This window comes from Phocoena phocoena, chromosome 12 (genome assembly GCF_963924675.1).
Source record: "Phocoena phocoena chromosome 12, mPhoPho1.1, whole genome shotgun sequence".
Lineage (NCBI taxonomy): Eukaryota > Metazoa > Chordata > Mammalia > Artiodactyla > Phocoenidae > Phocoena > Phocoena phocoena.
This window is the reverse complement of record NC_089230.1, coordinates 50,586,234-50,602,053: the sequence shown is the minus strand read 5'-3', so window position 1 is coordinate 50,602,053 and position 15,820 is coordinate 50,586,234. Positions and strand designations below refer to the sequence as shown.

The 15,820-nt window shown below is 35.7% G+C and overlaps 1 protein-coding gene across 3 annotated transcripts in view; it reads left to right on the top strand.

Moving 5' to 3' along the window:
- AFG1L (AFG1 like ATPase) overlaps window positions 1–15,820 on the top strand; it is a 199,920-nt gene that overhangs the window by 59,602 nt on the left and 124,498 nt on the right. For all 3 annotated transcript variants that reach the window (XM_065889073.1, XM_065889074.1, XM_065889075.1), the window contains exon 6: window positions 9,919–10,018. In XM_065889073.1, coding sequence (XP_065745145.1) covers window positions 9,919–10,018 — 100 coding nt within the window. The remainder of the gene's footprint in view (window positions 1–9,918; window positions 10,019–15,820) is intronic.

The window sequence follows — 15,820 nt, the reverse complement described above, 5'->3', positions numbered from 1 at the left end:
TTTTCTTTTTTTGTAGTACCGTTGTCTGGTTTTGGTATCAGGGTGATGGTGACCTCATAGAATGAGTTTGGGAGTGTTCCTTTCCTCTGCAGTTTTTTGGAAGAATTTGAGAAGGATAGATGTTAGCTCTTCTCTAAATGTTTGATAGGATTCACCTGTGAAGCCATCTGGTCCTGGACTTTGTTTGTTGGAAGATTTTTAATCACAGTTTCAATTTCATTACTTGTGATTGGTCTGTTCATATTTTCTGTTTCTTCCTGGTTCAGTCTTGGAAGGTTATACCTTTCTAAGCATTTGTCCATTTCTTCCAGGTTGTCCATTTTTTTTTTGTGGTATGTGGGCCTCTCACTGTTGTGGCCTCTCTTGTTGTGGGGCACAGGCTCCGGACGTGCAGGCTCAGTGGCCATAGCTCACGGGCCCAGCCGCTCCGCGGTATGTGGGATCTTCCTGGACCGGGTCACGAACCCATGTCCCCTGCATCGGCAGGCGGACTCTCAACCACTGTGCCACCAGGGAAGCCCCAGGTTGTCCATTTTATTGGCATAGAGTTGCTTGTAGTGGTCTCTTATGATGCTTTATATTTCTGTCGTGTCCGTTGTAACTTCTCCTTTTTCATTTCTAATTTTATTGATTTGAGTCCTCTCCCTCTTTTTCTTGATGAGTCTGGCTAATGGTTTATCAATTTTGTTTATCTTCTCAAGGAACCAGCTTTTAGTTTTATTGATCTTTGCTATTGTTTTCTTTGTTTCTATTTCATTTATTTCTGCTCTGATCTTTATGATTTCTTTCCTTCTACTAACTTTGGGTTTTGTTTTTTCTTCTTTCTTTAGTTCCTTTAGGTGTAAGGGTAAATTGTTTATTTGAGATTTTTCTTGTTTCTTGAGGTAAGCTTGTATTGCTATAAACTTCCTTCTTAGAACTGCTTTTGCTGCATCCCATAGGTTTTGGATCATCGTGTTTTTGTTGTCATTTGTTTCTAGGTATTTTTTGATTTCTTCAGTGATCTCTTGGTTATTTAGTAACGTATTGTTTAGCCTCCATGTGTTTGTGTTTTTTACATTTTTTTCCCCTGTAATTGATATCTAGTCTCATAGCGTTGTGGTCAGAAAAGATGCTTGATATGATTTCAATTTTCTTAAATTTACTGAGACTTGATTTGTGACCCAAGATGCGATCTATCCTGGAGAATGTTCCATGCGCACTTGAGAAGAAAGTGTAATCTGCTGTTTTTGGATGGAATGTCCTATAAATATCGATTAAATCTATCTGGTCTATTGTGTCATTTAAAGCTTGTGTTTCCTTATTAATTTTCTGTTTGGATGATCTGTCCATTGGTGTAAGTGAGGTGTTAAAGTCCCCCACTATTATTGTGTTACTGTCGATTTCCCCTTTTATAGCTGTTAGCAGTTGCCTTATGTATTGAGGTGCTCCTATGTTGGGTACATATATAGTTATAATTGTTATATCTTCTTCTTGGATTGATCCCTTGATCATTAGGTAGTGTCCTTTCTTGTCTCTTGTAACATTCTTTATTTTAAAGTCTATTTTATCTGATATGAGTACTGCTACTTCAGCTTTTTTTTTGATTTCCATTTGCATGGAATATCTTTTTGTATCCCCTCACTTTCAGTCTGTATGTGTCCCTAGGTCTGAAGTGGGTCTCTTGTAGACAGCATATATAGGGCTCTTGTTTTTGTATTCATTCAGCAAGCCTGTCTTTTGGTTGGAGCATTTAATCCATTCACATTTAAGGTAATTATCAATATGTATGTTCCTATTACCATTTTCTTAATTATTATGGGTTTGTTTTTGTAGGTCCTTTTCCTCTGTTATGTTTCCTACTTAGAGATGTTCCTTTAGCATTTGTTGTAGAGCTGGTTTGATGGTGCTGAATTCTCTTAGCTTTTGCTTGTCTGTAAAACTTTTGATTTCTCCGTCGAATCTGAATGAGCTCCTTGCCGGATAGAGTAATCTTGGTTGTAGGTTCTTCCCTTTCATCACTTTAAATATGTCATGCCACTCCCTTCTGGCTTGTAGAGTTTCTACTGAGAAATCAGTTGTTAACCTTATGGGAGTTCCCTTGTATGTTATTTGTCATTTTTCCCTTGTTGCTTTCAATAATTTTTCCTTGCCTTTAATTTTTGCCAATTTAATTACTATGTGTATCGACGTGTTTCTCCTTGGGTTTATCCTGGCTGGAACTCTCTGCGCTTCCTGAACTTCGGTGGCTATTTCCTTTCCCATGTTAGGGAAGTTTTCGACTATAATCTCTTCACATATTTTCTTGGGTCCTTTCTCTCTCTCTTGTCCTTCTGGGACTCCTGTAATGCGAATGTTGTTGTGTTTAATGTTGTCCCAGAGGTCTGTTAGGCTGTCTTCATTTCTTTTCATTCTTTTTTCTTTATTCTGTTCCGCAGCAGTGAATTCCACCATTCTGTCTTCCAGGTCACTTATCCATTCTTCTGCCTCAGTTATTCTGCTGTTGATTCCTTCTAGTGTATTTTTCATTTCAGTTATGGTATTGTTCATCTCTGTTTGTTTGTTCTTTATTTCTTCTAGGTGTTTGTTCTTTAATTCTTCTAGGTCTTTGTTAAACATTTCTTGCATCTTCTCGATCTTTGCCTCCATTCTTTTTCCAAGGTCCTGGATCATCTTCACTATCATTTTTCTGGATGGTTGCCTATCTCCACTTTATTTAGTTGTTTTTCTGGGGTTTTATCTTGTTCCTTCATCCATCACAGTTAAATTTTTGATTAAGGTATTGAAATTAAAAATTTTTAAGTATATTAATACCCAACCTTTGTAAAGTAATTCAGGGTTTACAAAGTGTTTTTACATCCTTACTTCATTTAATTCTATTAAATAGTTATTATTATTTCCATCATGTATATGAGGAATATAAAGGCATCAGAATTTCTTAGGTATCAGGTAAAACTCATTCCCCTTAACTTAAAAAATGTGAATTTTAAAACATTCTGAGAAATGATTGGCATGTTTCTGTGACATGAGGACCATTGGCAAGACTGTTTAAGAAGATTAGGAAAAAAAAAAAAAAGAAGATTAGGAAAAGATAAAAGTATGGTTGTGCAAAGCAGATCCTGAGAAGATTTATGGCAAGCAGGTCCAAATTACCCATTAGGCACAATAGGTATGGTGCTGAGGGTCCATGATAGTTTTAGGGGCCCATGAAAATATTTTAATTTAAATTCTTTTAAAATTTGAAGAAGAAATGAATATGTCAATAATGAATCCAGCCTGTATCTGTCTGCATCTGTACTATATTTGTCTTATACCAACACAGTTATAAAATATAATTTATGTTTATATGTATATTTATATATATATATATTTTTAAGTAAATTTATTTTTTAATTGAGGAAGGGGCTTCTGAAGGTTAAAGGGCCCATGAAAGTCATAATGCCACCCTGATAGTGAGGTCCTAATGGAAACCTGTCTGGTTGCTCTGGGCATTCTCCATTGAGTTCAGATTTTAGAAGATTGATACATGGTTGGGAAAAAGGAAACAAAAGCAACTATCTATCAGGATGAACCAAATCTTGTAAAAGAAATATAAGGCAACAAAAAGGATTTTTCAAATTATATATTAAGGATCTGTAAGGGAGATCAAGAGGGAGACAGACCCCTTGCTCATAAAATGTTTCTTGCTAACGAAGAGAAGAAAGTGGATGTGATGGCTCTGTTTGTCATCTTCTACCTTATCCAGAGTTGGTTTGATATTCATTCATTCACTTAGTCATTCATCCCAGTTGTCTTAAAGACCTTATTCCATACTATAGAACCCTATCTGTCCCACAGTCAAATGGATCATGTCTGGACATCTGATCTATGAGTAGCCAGTCCACAAGCTTGTCACAACCTTGGACTTGTGTGGTGTGGCCTGGGGGTTGAGCCAATCATATACTTTTTCTCATGTATTTGAACTAAAAGATGCAGAGGGAAGTGCCCACTTAGTAATGAGACAGGAACAAAGAGACATAGGAAGGAGCTGAATCACATTAGGGGGAGGAATACCAGGGTGCTCCCTAGACAGCTGCAGAGCTACCTGTAATTTCATGCCAATCTCCAGTTCCTGTTCCCAGGAGGTGCTTTCAGTGCTGTTCCATCCTGAGGTCTCAAGTATAAACCCCTTATGTTTAGCTGAATCTCCTGTGCCTGTTTCTTGCAAAGAGTCTTGATGAGAAAGGAACTATTCAATTCATGTTTTGCTCTTATCTTCTATGTCAAGAAGGATTTCCCGATGATCTAGAAAAGAATAAATAGGAGTACTGTGAGGAAATCTCACCTTCCTTAATATAAAATCTGTTACCTTTAATGGAAGGAGGTTTACCTGATGAACCAAAGCCCAAGAAAAGCAAAGAGATGAGGTATCTACTAGGATGCTTTTGCCTGCAGGTAACAGAAAACCCAACTTAAAAGGGCTTAAACGTGAAAGTGGGATATATTATGCTATATAAGATGGTGTCATTACCCTTGCTCAAACCCCCCTGCTTCCTCTCTAACATTATCTCCTATACTTTCAGATTCACTCAATGCTCCCTACTTTTTCCAATCCTATTTTCTTCATAGATTAGGGAACCGTAGTTAATAGTGGGTGTTATACCAAATGCTTCTTTCTCAGCAGGGTGCTGAAGAAAATATGCACAGAGACAACAGAACAAGACCGAAAAACAAATTGATTGCTTTTATTTGCTCACAAATTTCAGTGTAGCTTTCTAGTATGTTAGTGTTGACCCTCTTCCCTTGAGCAAAGTTGGCCTAAATGTCCTAGAATGAAAAATGTTAATAATCTTGCTGTTTTGTTTCCCCTGAAGTACGAAACTTGAACCTTACCACTGCACGCAAGAAAAGACCAATATTTGCATATACCCCTTGTGGAGAAGAGCCAGGGAAAGCGAGAATCTAAGGGCAAGAATGTGTCCCCTAAGGGCAGAGAGATCACTGAGCAGAGCCTAGATTTCCTAGTTTCAGTATCCTGGACTATCTTTCACTGGTCTTAGAGAAGCTCCTCTAGCACATCAAAACTGAATTAATTGCAAGTCCAGATCTCTACTTGTCCCCCTTTTCTAAAAATCAAAAGGGTAAAATGATACCCCAGAATGTTGCTGTACCAGCACTCTGACCCTCAACATCTGTACAATTTAGAACAAACAAGCCAAGCCTTTGCAGTTTCTGCATGGAATAACCTCCCCCATATGTCCATCAGGATAACTCTTACTTCTTCAGATCTTTGCTCAATTACTTCCTTAACAAGGCCTATACCCTGTTTAAAATTGCAATTTGCCATTGACCCCCCCACTCTTCTAATTCCCCTTACCCTCCTTTTTTTTCATAACATATATTGCCTTCTGACATATATTTACTTATTTATTGTGTTTATTGCTTATTACCATTATTTCTCTACAGGAATGTAAACTTGAAGGCAGGAATCTTTGTTTTGCTAATTGACGTATCTGAAATGTCTAGAACAGTGCTTGAGAATGAATTAATGAACAATAATAATGAGTGAACAGATGAATGAATAAATCTTAGTAGTTTCAACTACTAGTTCAACAGTAGTTCAACTACTGTTGAAGTAGTCCCCCAACTAAGTCCCACTTCCCTTATATATAACAACCTGCATTTTTTCCTGTCAACATTCTAAATTATCTTCACATTTTTGTCTAATTTAATAGGTGAAAAATGGGATCTCATTGTTTTAATGTATATTTCTTTAAGTAATATTATGGTTGATTTTTTTAATATCTATTTGCTTACTGTTAATATCCGTCTTTTATGAACTGTTTGATTCAATGCCCATTTATTTATTAGAAAGCTTTTATTTTATCTATTAGTATATTCTGTAATAATATTACCTACTGTTTACTGAGTGCTTTCTGTGTTCCTAGCTACTGTACTATGCTATGTATCATTCCATCTACAGCTAAAATTCTGTGTAGCTATACGTAAATAATAAGGACTTAACCTAGCATATGTAACATATATAGGTAACAGTCATAATCAACATTTCTTGAGGATTTACCATATGTATTGTAACGATTTTGCAGAGTAGTTGTTACTACTGCCTTTATTGGATCAATGAGGGAATTAAGGGTCAGAGAGGTTAAGTGACTTTTCCAAGATCATACAGCTGGTAACTACGTTTGAATCCATCATCAGTGCTCTTATTCACTAGTAGTAAAAGCTATGTTATGTGTTCTCTTTGCTATATGTCTTCTATTATGTGTTTAAATATACAGACCTAGAACTGGGTGGGCTTGTAGTAGATGTTTTAATGATGGAACCTAAAAATTATCCTTAAGCCTATTAAGCCTAGTACGATACATTGCTGATTTACTAGCAAAGAATTTTTTAGGCACTTTAATCTTAACAACAGTATGTCTGCAATCACTACTTCACTTTTCAAATTGAATCCTATTACTGGTCTTGATTTTTAACTAGTTATTATTGGCCATTAGGTGATGTTAATTAGTATAATATTTATTTTACTAGGGGGATGAATAGGAATTGTTGCTGCTTAAAAACAAGAATATAGTCTTTTCTCTTGAATTTAGGGCATTTTTAAGATTATGTTTTCGTAGCATTCGGATTACATTTGCAGAAGGTATTCCTCATTAGCTTGGTCATCTTTACTAAGTGTAGCATTTCAGTTTTACGTGTGATAGATGCAGTATTCTTATCTTGTTTGAGAAATTTGTAGATAGGATGTTTTTATGTGTTTTAATTACTGAAATAAAAGAATAAAGTTTTCTTTAGGGTCTTCATTATATTCTCTTTGAATATTAACATTTCTTATTAAACCATTTGTGATTCTGAAGATATCATAATACTGAAGGAGAACAAATTTTTTTAAAATGTTATTTTTTCATGTCTCTTTTTAGGGACACTGGATAGATGTTTTACTAACATGTCCGCCCCCCCCCCCCAAAAAAAGAATTCTGATGAGCAGAATATCATTCAAAATTCTCCTCTGTAAGCTATCAATATCATTTAAAAAATAGTTTTGACCGTTTTTTATAAAACAGGAGAGCTATTAAAAACTGCTAATAAAAATAGATGCTTATTTCTGTGCTAATACTAATTACTAATAATGCATGCTTATGTTTGTCACTCATTACATGGCAGTGTACCAATCAGTGGATGACTGAGACTCAAGCACTTACACATGTAAATTAACAGTTAGATTTTTTTTCCCCCTTTTTTTACTTAAGTGAGTCATAATGGAAAGCAACTCTAGGTCATAAAAAATCTTCTCTCTTTAATGCTAATGAAATGTCTCCACTTTGTATTAGCAGACTACCCTTAGTGGTAATCTGTAGCCTTCTCTTTTGTTCCTGGTGGTAATGAAATGCTGGGTGCTGAAAAAGCTCGCTCTTCAAGAATGTGTGGCCAATTGTCTTCTGTTCACTTATACTGTAAAATTTCTGTTCCCCAGCAAAGCTGAACAAGTGCAGGGACAAGATCAAAAGAGTATACATTGGCACCCGGCTACACCAAGTGACTCCTGCTTTATTAATTAGCCATAGCTTCTCCAAGTTAATTTACTCTGCTAGAGCAAAAACATTCTGTAATACAAAAACAACAAATGATAATTCACCCACAAGTCCTTATTGTTTGCTTTCTTCAACTTTCAGTTTAAACCTTTGTACAGTGTTATAAGCTAAACGTCCCTTCACTTTTCTGAACCTTAGGGCACAAAAGCTATTTTTATTTTTTTCAAGAACCTCAGCGAGATAGTCAAATGACCATTTTTATTCTCTAAAATTGGGTGATTTTAATTGATATCATTCTTTTTAAAAGTCAGTGCATTGGGAATCCAATTTAAAAGTGCAGTTGCTTCTAAAATTTGCAAGCTTGTTCTGTCCTCTCATCAGAAATGCCACTGGTGTTTAAGCATTTGAAAAGGGCCTTCTCTGTGAGTGTTTTGGCGGAAGCAAAATTTGACAGTGATCCTAAGCTCCAAATTAAATAATATCAGTACCACTTTCCTTTTCATTTTAATCACCACTTTGTAAGTTCCTGAAGTCTTTTTAATTTAAGGAATCTTCAGTAGGTTTTTAGTTAATATTTTAAAGTTATAACCTGAAACAGCAAAAAAAAAAAAAAAAAAAAAAGATCTGCACATTCCCATATCCTGGTTTGGTTTGGTTTTGTTCAGGTGGAAAGGAAATAATTGAACTTTTGAGTAAGATATCAGCTGAAAGAGAAAAGTGATTTAGACCTCTGTCACCCAGGTTGTTATTGTTCATAGGGTTATAACCATTTAGTTGGCAACTTTTAGTATTATGATCTAATTTGAAAGAATTCCACTAGTTTCTATGTACTTTAACATGGTTTAAAAATAACAGTGTGGGGCTTCCCTGGTGGCGCAGTGGTTGAGAGTCCGCCTGCCGATGCAGGGGACACGGGTTCATGCCCCAGTCTGGGAAGATCCCACATGCCGCGGAGCGGCTAGGCCCGTGAGCCATGGCCGCTGAGCCTGCGCGTCCGGAGCCTGTGCTCCGCAACGGGAGAGGCCACAACAGTGAGAGACCCGCGTACCGCAAAAAAACAAACAAACAAAAAAAACAATGTGATATATATTGTGTGATATATTTTGTGAATATAAAATAAGTTTTATTGAGATTATCTAAAATGTGCTGTTAAAGGAAGATCAAAGCATTTTTACATTGGGAGAATATAAAACCCATGTTATTATGTTCTTAGGGGAAGGTGCAATGATTAACATCAATCTTCACTATATATTTATTTTTTGAAGTCAACTTCCTACCCTCCCTAATTTCTGTAATTTTTGGGATTTTTTTTTTTCAGGAGCTCTTTTTTAAATTTTTATTATTATTTTTTTCACATCTCTATTGGAGTATAAATGCTTTACAATGTTGTGTTAGTTTCTGCTGTACAACAAAGTGAATCAGCTATATGCATACATATATCCCCATATCCCCTCCCTCTTGAGCCTCTCTCTATTTTTTGGGATTAAAAAAAACAAAGTTACCATTAAGCTTACTTGCTAATTGTGGATTTTTAAAAATAATTTTAGAAAAGATCAGTGGTTATATGTATCTCTGTAACTTAGATGAAATAGTGTTATCTGCATTATGCATTTCTGGTTTTGTCAGAAGATTTTTTTTTTTAAAGCACTGTGTTAACCATTGTTGTAAGGTTTTTTTTTTTTTTGGTAGAAGGAATATTTGTGTTTGGGAAGGTTAGCAGAGGCTGGCTGTGCTGGAAGTGACTGCAGTGCCTTTTGATTATTCATGGACAGTAATAGAAGGCACTTAAAAAGAACAATGAAATTGCTTATTTTTGTGATGGGCCATCTGTTGAATTGTTTTGTGCAACAATTGCACAATAGTATCTATGTCATATCATTCTATTTTCAACAGCAGCTGATTATGTCTCACTGGCTACTTGTCCTTATTTCTAAAGTCCCACGACCATTTAAAGTCACCTTTTCAGGGACCTTTGCCAGAAAGGTATTAGAAATCTCAAATAGCCTGTGTATTTTTTTTTTTTTTTTCTTTTTTTCTCTCTCTTCTTTATTTGGGGAGGGAGGCTGTGATGGGAGTAGGAGGGGGGAGTTGGTCATGTTAGTTCTAATTAGTTAGACTTCCTAGATGTTTAGGACAATTATCTGTGCTTTCCACCTGTAGTTCTATAAAATAAGTTAACATAGAATCAGTTGATAATTTGGATAGAAATGTAGGCTTGCAAAAAAGAAGAGTCAAGTTTAAAGACTGCAGGCTTTCATGCTTTTAATTATCTACTCTTTTCTTCATGATAATTAGAATTTTTCTCTTGGAATTCACTTTTTTTTTTTTTAAAAAAAGGATGAGCCATTAGCAAATTTGTTAGAGCAGAAGTGAACTTAAAATAAAACAAATGTATTGCTGTCCATAGGTCACTGACATTGCTGATGCCATGATTCTGAAACAGCTTTTTGAAAATCTGTTCAAAAATGGGGTCGTCGTTGTGGCAACATCCAACAGGCCACCGGAAGGTAAAAGCAAACACTGTGCTGTAGTGTCTTATCCAATTAGGTATAAACGAACAAGCTTTTAAAAATTCACAATTTTGGACTCATTTTATTGTGTTAATAAATCTGATTACTTTGCTTTATCCTAAGTTTTATAACTAACTTAATCTGAAAAATCAGTCAGTATTTGTATAATATTTGAAAAATCTTTCCTAAATCCACGTGATCTCCCGTGTTTGATGCACTTGCAGTTTTTCCCTGAGCATTAGATATGCCATCTGTGCATATCAAAAAAATACAGGTCTCTCTAACTGCATTTTATGGGCCATAAAAGAAACTCAATGAAATGAAAGAAAAAGTTCCTAATTGAATCTTGGAAAAAGACTTAAAGCTTTCCTGCATAAGTGGTTTCTGATACTTCATTTATCATTTCTGAAAAAGCACTTGTGGCTTATTAGGACATTATTAAAAATTAAAATACAATAATATATAGATAAAAACAAGTTTAAATTTTGTGTCTTTCAGCCCATCATGTGGTCAGTTGAAGGCTGAAAGAACCAAAAATAATATTTTATGCATTCTTAGTATTAACATCTGACTGGAATGCTATTCTGCCAGATACCTGCATGGCTAAGTTCTTACCTCTTTCAGGTCTTTGCTCAAAGGTTACTTTGCCAATGAAACCTAGACTCATCTCCCATTTAAATCTACAACCATGCTCGTTTTTCCTGGCACCACTTCTTTTTACCTGCTCTATTTTTTTCACATAGCACTTATGGAGCCACCATGTAGTTTACTTATTTACTATATATATAGTTTATTATCTGTCCTCTGCCAGGATGCAAAAGCTTCAGGAGGGCAGCAACTTTTATTTCTTCTGTTCACAGATATACATATTTTAAGTACCTAAAACAGTGCCTTGCACATGGATGGATCTCAGTAAATAGTCTTAGAATGAATGTTGAATAAATGTGTGTTCTCAAAGGATCTCTCTGGCTGCAGTACTGAGAATAGATTGTGGGGATGAGGTTTCAAGGTTGGAAGTAGGGAGACCATTTAGGAGATGACTGTAACAATCCCAAGGGGACATGATGGAGCAGTGCAGGTGGTAGGAGTGGTCAGATTTTGTAGACAGAGTCAAAAGGATTTACTGATGGAATGAATATAGGGTATGGAAATAAAAAACATCAAGAAAGACTCAAAGATTTTGGCCTGAGCAATTGGAAGGATAAAATTGCTGTTTACTGAGATGGGGAAGACTATAGGAAAAGCTAATTTGGGTAGGGAAGTAGGGTTTCTACGATTATGAGGCTGATAATGCATTTAAGAGTTTGGATTTCAGTGGAAAGGTTTGGACTGGAGATATAAATTTGGGAGTCATCAGTCCTAAAGGAAGCTGGTAAGAGCAGCCAGAGAGTAGGAGGAGAGCCAAGAGAATGTCAAGCAAGGAAAAGGAAAGTGGTACAAAAACGATGGATGATCACCTTTGTTAAATGCTGCTAGGAGGTGAAAAATGAGGTTGAGAACTGACCACTGGAATTGGTAACATGGAGTTTATAACTGAACCTGAAAAGAGCAATGTAATAGTGTGTTTTTACTTTTTAAATTAAGTCATGTCACATTAATGACTTATAATGAATTTGTAATCTACTAATATGCCCCGATATTACTATGTGAGCTGTTGTCAAACTAGGTCTCTCTCTTTCTATATTTTTGTAGTTGATCTCTTTTTTCTTCCTATTACATTTCAGCATATTAGTTTGTCTACATTGTTCCATATTATTGATTTATGTTGATATTTTTTGAAGTATGATTCTAATAAATTTTTTTTAACTACCCCTACTAGCTATGACATTTATAAACTTAGTAATCGTGCTTCTGTGTCTTTAGCCATTCATTAACTAAAATATGTAAATAGGGTAGGGCCAAGTTTAGACTCCTGTAGTATACCATTAGAGGCCTTATTTTAGGGAGACATTAATTAGTTAATCAATACCTTAAGACCTAGTTATTCAAACAATTACACTTATACCTAATCTGTTACACTATTAAGAGAATTATGAATGGTTTTGTCAGATGCATTTATTAAAATCCTTATAATGTTATATATAGCATTCTTGTGATTTATTAGTGTAACAACTCTAAGACAAGACAGTGAGTTTTTCATATTAGATCATCGATGGGGATGTGAGGCTTGACTCCTTCAGTTGACTGTTGACTTAACAGTATCTTCAGTATTACCTTTAGACATTCAATGATAAGCTATGTTCATAAAGAGCAAAGTGCTAGAACAAGCTTGGAATGCCCCTCCCCTTCCCCCCCCCCCCCCCCCCCCCCGCCCCCAGCAAATACTGCTGAAAAGAAAATTGCAGTCAGCTGCTCAAGCTACTGCAGTGTGGTCCACTGAGGAAGGACAACCACAGGAGAGGTTAGGAACATTCTGGAGCTCATAGCTTTGTAGGACTAAGCAAAGTTACAGGCCTACCAAGGTAGCACAGAGATATCTGAGATGGAGCCATCCTTCTGGAGAAGACTGAAAGTCTAAGATGCAGAATTCCAAAAATTGGGCATTAGCCACAAATTCAAAGAAAGCCTTTTCTAAATATGAACCTGGACAGGATGCTTAACATACACCAGGTTTTTTAGCCATGGCAGACAATCATCATAAGTAGCTTAATATTTTAATATAAAGAAGATGGTATGTATATATACCATCTCCTCGTGGTGTGTGTGTATGTGCGTATGTGTGTGTGTGTGTGTGTATATAATTTCATGACTGAAGAAACAAGGCTCAGATTGAGTATGAATCTCAGGAAAAGGAAAAAGTGTAGGACAAAGAATGGGTCAGTTGTTGCCAAGGGCTGGTGTGGGGAGGTGTTTGACTACGAAGGGCCAGCACCAGAGAATTTTGGGGGTTTTGTAACTGTTTTGTGTCCCGATTGTACTGGTGGTTACATGTTTAAACTCATAGAACTGGACAACAAAAAAGTTAATTTTCCTGTATATAGATTAAAAACAAATCACATGGTTAGTGAGTGATAGAACAGGGTCTAGAAAGTAGGTTTTGTGACTCTTTTGACACATTGTCCTCTATCTTTTCTCCTTGTTGGTCATCACTAATCTTTGTCTACTCTGTCCCAGATACAGTGTGTCCTCTTTTCCAGCCATCAGAATGCATTCAACTTTTTCTTTAGGTTACAGCTTTTAATCCACAGCCCCCAGATAGTTATTATTATTTTAAAAATAGCATCTACTTACTCTAAGAGTGTTATGAGAGGTGGGAGAAGAACCTTCCTGGCAGAGGGTTGAGGCAAAGCCCAATGGTTGGAGAGAGAACGACCCATTTGAGGAACTGAAAGGTAGCCAGTGTGGCTAGAGTGCAGTGAAGTAGGGGAAGTAGGATACAGTGAGGTACAAGATGAATCTGGAGAAGTGAGAGCTAGGACCTTATAAAGCAGTAGTAAGGATTTTGGATTTTATTCTAAGAGAAATGGGGAGCCACCGTAGTGCTTTAAGCAGGGACTGATAAGATTGGATTTGGAATATCACTCTGGTTATCGTATGGAGAATGAGTTACAGGATGGGATGCAGTGATATGGTGGATTCAGGGAGACACACTAGGAAGCTATTGCAGTATACTGGGCAAGAAATGATAATAACTTGGTATAAGGCAGTAATTCTCAACTGGGGGGCTGTTTTGCAAACCAAGGGATATTTGGCAATGTTCGAGACATCTTTGGTTGTCACTGGACAGGATGGGGGGTTTGGTGCTGCTACTGGCATCTAGTAGGTAGAAGCCAAGAATTCTGCCAAAACATCCTATAGTGTATAGGGATACTTCTCACAACAAAGAACTATTTAGCCCAAAATATTAATAGTTCTGAGGTTGAGAAAACCTCATATAGTATATAGAGAGGATAGATTTGAAAGATAGTTAAGAAGTAAAATGGATAGCACCTTGTCATAGGTTGGATACTGAGGAAAAGGGAAAGGACAATTTCTAAATTTCTGGCCTGTACAAGTGGGTGGGTAGTGGTGCCTTCATTCAATAAAGACAGAATAATCTGGAGGTTAGAAGTCCAGATCATGTTGCCCAGTGGACAAGAACACTATTTTCTTCCCCTCTGTTAACTCTTTAGCTGCTGTGTTTAATTTTCTTCCACATTATCCATCTCATTCCTTCCATTTCTAGTTATAATGCATCAATTTCCTGGACAAGAATAGGGGTTATTGTTGGTGGAGATTACAATCAAACACTCATCTTTTCTCAGTTAATAACTTAATTGTCAATTTATAGACAAATAAGTTATTAATTTTAATAGAAAATGATCAGAAACATTTAATAAATAATTAATAATTTTAATAGAAAACAATTGATAACGAGGTAAAAGCAACACCAGAATTTAGGAACTTAGCAGAGAAAATAGCTATGGAGGAAAGTGGTCTGGGAAAGTCCGGTAGAAGAAAAGAAGGGGAAGCAATACTTGAGGGGGTGAAGGGAATAAGGTACCAGTGACTGCCTTTATGTCACTGTTTTTTTCTAGTCCTCACTTCTAAGTCCTGCCTTCCTTGGGTCCAAGGCCTCATCCTGTACACCATGTAGTTGTTAAAATCTCAAACCAGTGTCAGTTCATAATGACAACTTTAGCTTTTAGCTTCCTGTTTGTTTACTGATCTGCAGGGATTTTCCTACTTTCTGGCAAGCTCAAAATATTATTAGTGTATTTTAAACATTTGTAACACAACACTTGTAGTGCTATTTTATATTTTCTAGGGTAATCTGATTAAGATTCTTAAACTTGAAGCAAAGAGGAGTAGGAAATTGCTGGGAAATTTTTAGATAAACTATATCTAGAGATAGTTTATATTCAATTTTGTATTTTTATAAAATCTCAAGTAAATGATTTATTTAGCATTTTTGTCATTTAGGTAAATACTTTCATATGGCTCATGTACAAATAGACATATTTTTACTTTTCAAAGATTATATTGTCAGGTCATTAGAAGAGCCAGAAGCAAAAATCCACAATTAAAATATCATATATATGCCACTCACTTTTTAGGTTCTGAAAAAAATTGTTAATTTCATGATATTCTAGTAGGGAAAAGCAATATTATAGATTTAAGTGCATGGAGGCCCTAAGAACAGATTAATAATAGACTGGTAGATTAACTTAATTAAATTGAAATTAATAATTAAACTTAAGGACTTATTCAATCAAAAATAAGAATATATTTTTATGGGGAAAAAGAATATGTAACTTGAAATGACTATGCTTCTTTGACAGTAAAACACAAAGTGCTAAGGGCAAAAAGTCCCATATTGACTGAAGAGTGCATTGTGGACTTTCTAGTTTTTAATTTGCTATTTATTATAATGAAAATGCTATAGATAGCATTAGAATGTCCAAGAATAAGTCTGCCTTATATTATTAGGCAACGACACTGTGTGATTCTAACTCAAGCCAATGTATCCATAGTAAATAAAAGACTGGATATCACTAGAAAATTGGTGCATGCACACACACACACACCCACACTAATGTAATTGGTCATATTAATATTTTTAGGAAGAAAAAAAATCTATTGATGTTGCCATAAAAGCTTGAAAGAACATTTGGCAAAATCCAACATCTTGATAGAATCACTCCATAACATGTAGATAGATGGAAAGTTTCTTAATATGAAACCAAATATATGTATATCAGTTCAGAAGTCAGAAGTATGCTTATTGGGGACACTGTGGTATATCTACTGCAAGAATGAACAAGGCAAGGATGTTAATTATCACTTTTTAACATTGAACTACATTACAGACAGTATAAG